This window comes from Rattus rattus, chromosome X (genome assembly GCF_011064425.1).
Source record: "Rattus rattus isolate New Zealand chromosome X, Rrattus_CSIRO_v1, whole genome shotgun sequence".
In the NCBI taxonomy this organism is placed as follows: domain Eukaryota; kingdom Metazoa; phylum Chordata; class Mammalia; order Rodentia; family Muridae; genus Rattus; species Rattus rattus.
The window spans coordinates 88,075,721-88,082,493 of NC_046172.1; the positions used below are offsets into that span (position 1 = coordinate 88,075,721).

Consider the following 6,773-nt stretch of genomic DNA (forward strand, 5'->3'; position numbering starts at 1 on the left):
AAATGTCTTTCTGTTCCACAGCATCCATTCCCACACAGACAGCACAAGTCCTCCATGACCTCAGCCAACAACAGGACAACTGTCAAGACAGCAACTTCGACTTTCCAAAAGATTCTGGGACTCTTGGATAAAACCACTGAAGCTTTTTTACACAATCAGCGAGTGACTGCTCTGTCACATTCTTCTTAATAGAATCACATCCATGGGGCTATCTGACATACTGAGTATACAAGGTATTAATTCACTGGGATACATTAGCCAGCTAAAATGTGTTTGACTTTCAAAAGTTACATTTAACAAATTTGAAAAAACAGTTTAAAAAAAAAGATCTTATTTAACACTCTCCAAATTTAATTTTTAAGGTAATTTGTGGGAATTTCTGCAAGGAAACAATAAATGAGACCAATCATGTATTTTGTTCAGCTACAGCATTTTGACTTCAGATGCAATAAATTTATATTATTAGATTCATGGTGACTGTCAATAAATAATCCTTTAATATCTAATCTTTAGATATGTGGAAAAGTCTACAAATTTACCTAGTAAATATTTGATTCCATTTAGACTATTCTAACTAACAATTTTCTTTTGAGAAACCACCTTGACTTATGAGATTCTGAGGAAGGTGACTATAAACATCTAAAACCTTAGCAGCTTAGTCAATAAAAAAATGTTAACCCCATTGATACACAGAGGAAACACACATTACGAGATTAACCATAAAATCAAAATGCGATCAACAGCATTTGAGGAATTGAAGAGTTGATATCACATTAGAGACTTCAGAATTAACACGAAGACTGGAAGGACAGCTGCTACTTACCACACTGCTTCAAGCTTTTCCACATCTACGTTAAGCTCCCACTGTGATCGGTCACGGTACACACACTCTGTGACACTTGACACGTAACATCAGTTTTAGTTTGCATGCATATTCGAGATTGGGCGACACCTGCAGCCACTGTACTTCAGTGTTTGTAAACTTGAACATTCCCATGAAGAAATGAAATGCTATGTGCTGCATGAGTGGTCAGAGAACTACATCACTTTGTTACAAAGTCTAATCCACTGTGGGAACACATCGACTTTATTAAACTGATTAACAAGTTTCATTTGTTGAGATATAGTGACTCCTCCTCCTCCTTCTCCTCCATAAAAAATGAGGGCAGATTTCCTATGAGGTTTGTATTTTAACTCAGTACTTATCCAAGCAAGTTTAAATTAAAAGTAACAAGAATGTTCACTTTGGAAAAAATACTGTTCTGGACACCTGTACAGGAGAATGTCACCAAATCCTAGTGTTCAGGATCGTTCTGGGTAAAGTAGATTAAGATTTGGTTCTCTCTCCATGACAGCAGAAACTAAAAAGCTGTCCCATCTTACACTCAGGTAAGGAAAAATGTTTCAAGACTTTTATCAATATTATTGATCTAGTCACCTGTAATGACTACATTTTTACCTGGCTTCATCAAATTCTCTCACTAACCTGCTGATAATATTCATTGATAATACTAGCATTGAGAATTGGCTAGTAGTGTTCTGCAGAAATAAGCATTTCCAAACACCATCAACTTCAGCCATCCTGTAACCATGATTAAATGAAGAAAATGAAAACCAAAACAATGAAAATCAGAACTGACCATTTCTATCCTGGCTAATCTGAATGACTCTTTTTTCATTTTATTTTCTTTAATATTTTTAAGAATTTCATATATAACTACTGCATTTGCATCATTTCTACCCCTTCCTCCTTCCCCTCTAACCACTTCTCAAATTCACAACCTCTTATTAAATTTATTGTTGTATACCACACACATACACACATATACACATATATACACAACTTATAGAATCCATTTATTGTTGCGCACATTTACATATGCTTAGGGTCGACTTCTTGGGATTATATAATCTATAAAGGGCTTACTCCTTTTGAAAACTTACTCTCTCTTCAGCAGCCATTGAATTGCCTGTAGCTTTTCATCTACAAACCTTGTGACACCTCCAAAGCTGTCACGTATATGTGTGTATACATATATAATATATGTACATATATAATGTGTTTTATATTTTTCCTGTGTTTTATTTATTTTATTGTAATTTATTTCTCCTTCCTTCCTCTGCCTCTGTATTACCTTTCCCTCCTCTCCCCTGTTAAGGTACCCCCATTTTCCTATTTACTCCTTCATAGCATCTACATCCTATTATCCCCCTTTCTAGGGCTCCTTCACCTACCTCCCACCTCCCCATGATTCTCCTCTTTCTGTGGTTACTTTAAGTTACACACTCAAATTTAAGATACAAGAAAGTGACACATGATTTTTATCAGTGACAGCTTTGTATTTGTTGTTCTCTCTACACAAATTTTTTAAAACTATTTCCTCTTCTTTTCCAGAATTATTTATTTTATGTATATGAGTACACTGTAACTATCTTCAGACACACCAGAAAGAGGGCTTCATCCCATTACAGATGGTTGTGAGCCACCATGTGTTGCTGGGAATTGAACTCAGGACCTCTGGAAGAGCAGCCAGTGCTCTTAACCACTGAGCCACCTCTCCAGCCCCTCTCTACACGAGTTTAATAAGATAGCAAATAGGAAGATGGATGGTACTTACTGACGGCCACCATCAGAAGAAATCTTTCTATTTATTTTCAAGCTCACCTAAAATTACTTGATACAAATACAAGTCCTCTAAGTGACCACAAATATCATCTTATTGAGCTATTTTGCTGTTCTTTGTGGAGTGCATTTTTCCTCTTGCAGCAAGTCTCAACTTTATCGGTTGCAGATGTGTTCTTGATGATCATGTGTCTACATCATTCTGGATTGGTTGTCCGCCCTGGGGTGGCTAGACAGGGTTTCTTAAGTCATGTCACTTCTTGTTCCCACAGGACCAGGATTCTCATGTATTTCTCACAAATCTATGGACAACAGATTCTGTTACAGAAAGTCACATGGAATTACAGGTAGATTATCTATTGTATGATATGGTATGGGGCAAGAGGAATAATTAGGATAAAAGACAGTAGAGAATTGCCATGAAAAAAGGATCCATCCTTCTGATATTACAACTCCTAACATATAAAGCTTTGTTATGAATCCCATGTCATCTACATTAAGAGAAAATAATAAAAGGCAAAAAGACATTAATATGTAAAAATGAAGGGTTGGGGATTTGGCTCAACGGTAGAGCGCTTGCCTAGCAAGCTCAAGGCCCTGGGTTTGGTCCCTAGCTCCGAAAAAAAAAAAAAAAAAAAAAATGTAAAAATGAATTTATTTAAAGTTTTGGCCCAAATTAATAAAAGCCATTTGGTTATCTCAGGACTATCCTTTGCAAGGCCCCAAACTTTCAGCCCAGTCAGGCTGGAGTCCCTGTCCACAACACCACCCCCACTTCCCAACTGCTCCCCTTAGTCCTGGCCCTGTTATCAGGTTCATCTCCTCTTTGAAAAAGCTATGAGAACACCAATGATGCCTTTCTCCTATTCTTTATTAAGGTATCTCTGCAAAGATTATCACAATTTCCCCAAGAACCAAGTGAAATGACTACTGTCAACTCTTTTTTTTTTTTTGGTTCTTTTTTTCGGAGCTGGGGACTGAACCCAGGGCCTTGCGCTTCCTAGGCAAGTGCTCTACCACTGAGCTAAATCCCCAACCCCTACTGTCAACTCTTCATCCCATTGGCTACTGGAGATGCAAAGACGGAAAGATGCTAAGTGAACACTTATGTGTCAAGGGAGTTTAAGGCAGTAGTTCAGACTCCGAGACTCAGGAAAAACACCTTCCCGTAGCTCTAATATCCAAAGACTTAGCTATCTCTTCATAGAGCTCCAATAACACCCAGATCATATACACTCCTGATATGATCACAAAGGGCCCTGACAGGGCACAAGAATGGAAGAATGGAAATGGCAATGACTCCCCCACTACCACACCAAATGATTACACTGTATATCACAGAGATGGCACAATTCTATTTGTAGAGATGAGTGTGTTTATTAATTCACTCTTACATTTCCACTCACCCAAAATACAGGGGAACTACTGATGTTAAGAAGTAACATCCTGGGGGTTGGGGATTTAGCTCAGTGGTAGAGCGCTTGCCTAGCAAGCGCAAGGCCCTGGGTTCAGTCCCCAGCTCCGGAAAAAAAAAGTAACATCTTGCCGTGTTCTTCTGGTGGCGGATCGGTGGTTTATCCTGTGCGAGGCAAAATGGAGCTCGAGGCCATGAGTGGGTATACCAGCCCAGTGGACCCGGATGTCTTCCCTCACCTGACTGTGGTACTTCTGTCCATCGGCATGTTCTTCACTGCCTGGTTCTTCGTTTACGAGGTCAACTCTACCAAGTACACGCGCGATATTTACAAAGAGCTCCTCATCTCCTTGGTGGCCTCACTCTTCAAGGGCTTCGGAGTCCTCTTCCTCCCGCTCTGGTTTGGCATCTACGTATGAGTCTCCAAGGCAGCTCACCAGGCGGCTCACCAAGTCTCTGCTTTTGTAAATTAATTTTTTACCATTGCTACATGTCCCACCTGCTGTTTACAATAAAGGCAGATGTGTGACAAAAAAAAAAGTAACATCCTAAACATCCTACCAGGTGATGGCACATGCCTTTAATCCCAGCATTCAAGAAGCAGAGACAGGCAGATCTCTGTGAATATGAGGCCAGACAGGTCTGCAAAATAAGTTCCAGGACAGCTAAGAATATGGAATCGTAAGTTGAGAAGAAAGCAAATCATATTTTAATGGTGCACTAAATATTGTGCTTGTATCTGTAGGACTATCTTCCCATAAACCCTTAGGAAGCTTCCTTGAAGTACACTTGGGATTTTGTTGTACCCCATCAGAAGAATTATCAGGTTTCTGCTACTCCATCATCTACACTTGGATCCAAAGAGAAAAAACATCCCCTTCAATGCCTGACTGGGGCAAGGAGAAATGGCACGTGCCACTGGTGAGTGTGCAACTACCACCACGGAGAGCAATACAGAAACACCTAGCAAATATCTGGTAAAGTTATAAGTGACCCTATATAATTACCCTATAATTACAACATTGATATACAACCTGGAAAATAGCTACAAAGTAATCATTGAATGACATAGAAATAACATTCATTAATTCACTATTTTTATTAAATCTGCAGGAAAATGATGGCTGAAAATTCACCTTAAAACACATTATAATGTATTATTTAAAAGAACCACATGCAGCCGTGGAGTAGAATTCCAATCACTCAAGGAATGGAGTGGTTCTCCAATTACTCAGTAAGCGGAATAGTGTACCATTACTAGCACATATAGGACTCTGAACAAAATATAAGGTATGAAAAGAGAAAGGCAAAGACATCTAAAGCACTCCAACATAGAGATTTAAAGCTATGCAAAAGAATTTTTTATACAAAAAATGAATTATAAAGCTGTGGTTATAATACATTAGGTAAAGTACATAATGGGAGAGCATGAGGATATGGATTACATTTCCAAAACCCAAAAAATAAAAAGCCAAGCATGGTAGTACAAGCTTATAATCACGGCATAGTAGAGGCTAGCCTAGTCTAGCCTACCCTAACTGCTGAGTTCCAGGCCAACGAGAGAATATTATTCAAACTAAGAAAAATTTCCAAAGGTGTATAGCAGTTCGTGTCCAACACCTGAGGTTGGCCTTTTATCTCCATACCTCCACACATACACACACACACACACACACACACACACACACACACACACACATGCAAGCATATACATACACACACACAGTATAAATCATAACTACAAATTCGAAGGAATGGTTACTTCTAGGAGGAGGAAAAGGGCAATGAAAAGAGAGTAAACTGAAAGATTTTGTGATAGTTGAAATAATTTATCTTAATTCATGCTCATGGCTACTGCATTAATTGTTATAGCTTTGAATTTTTGCAACATTTCAAAATTAACAAGTGATACTTATAGGGTCTTTATAATTTTTAAAGCAATCCTATAAATTTTAGAAACTACACACACACACACACACACATATATATATATGTATACTTATAAATATATACATATTTAAAATTTCACCAGGTACCATGATAAAACCCTATCTTTTGGGGAGGAAAGGCCAGAACATAGGTACTACATGCATATATTGATTTCTGAAGCTGTGAAAATGCAGTTATTGCTTTCATAAATGTAAACTCATAAATAATTTTATAAAGTTACTACAAATAAAATCTAGAGTATATTTTATCTCTTCAACCCAGTAGCTATACCTTACAAATGAATGCCCTCAAAACCTTTTCCAAGTAATTAAATCTGGAAGTATTCTAAAGCTTGTTCCACAGAGCCCTGAAGCTTCCACATTCCTATTGCTCTAATCTCCTGGGTACTTCCCTGGAGTATTGCCCAATTCCCATTATGATGAACTATATATTTAAATAAAACTATCATAACAGTTTAAAAACACATTCTCAGTTGGGTGTTCTGCCACTGTCTGAAGTTCCCATACCTAGGAGGCTAAGGGAAGAAGACTGCAGGTCTAGCCCAGCATGGAGTATGTGATGAAGACCCTATTTATGAAAACACACAAGGAAAAAACCTCTAATTCATAACAAATGCAAAGTCAACAGCAATGTGAAAATTCTGCTTTGTTTTTTTGGAAGTTATAGTTAATGTATAAAGATGACATGCTTCACATTTGAAACACTTGGGTTAACAAAGAGATAAAAGAGAATCAACTGAAAGCGACACACACAGACACACACCAAAAGAAATCTTAGCATATTAAG

At 37.9% G+C, this 6,773-nt stretch overlaps 1 protein-coding gene across 1 annotated transcript; it reads left to right on the plus strand.

Moving 5' to 3' along the window:
- Window positions 1-4,216: 4,216 nt before the first annotated feature.
- Window positions 4,217-4,456, plus strand: LOC116888242 (transmembrane protein 258-like). The gene has a single exon (XM_032889529.1). It carries the CDS (start codon window positions 4,217-4,219, stop codon window positions 4,454-4,456), a length of 240 nt encoding a protein of 79 aa, XP_032745420.1.
- Window positions 4,457-6,773: the final 2,317 nt, after the last annotated feature.

Coding starts and splice junctions, on each gene's coding strand:
- LOC116888242 (XM_032889529.1), top strand. CDS start 4,217: ATGGAGCTCGAGGCCATGAGTGGGTATACCAGCCCAGTGGACCCGGAT.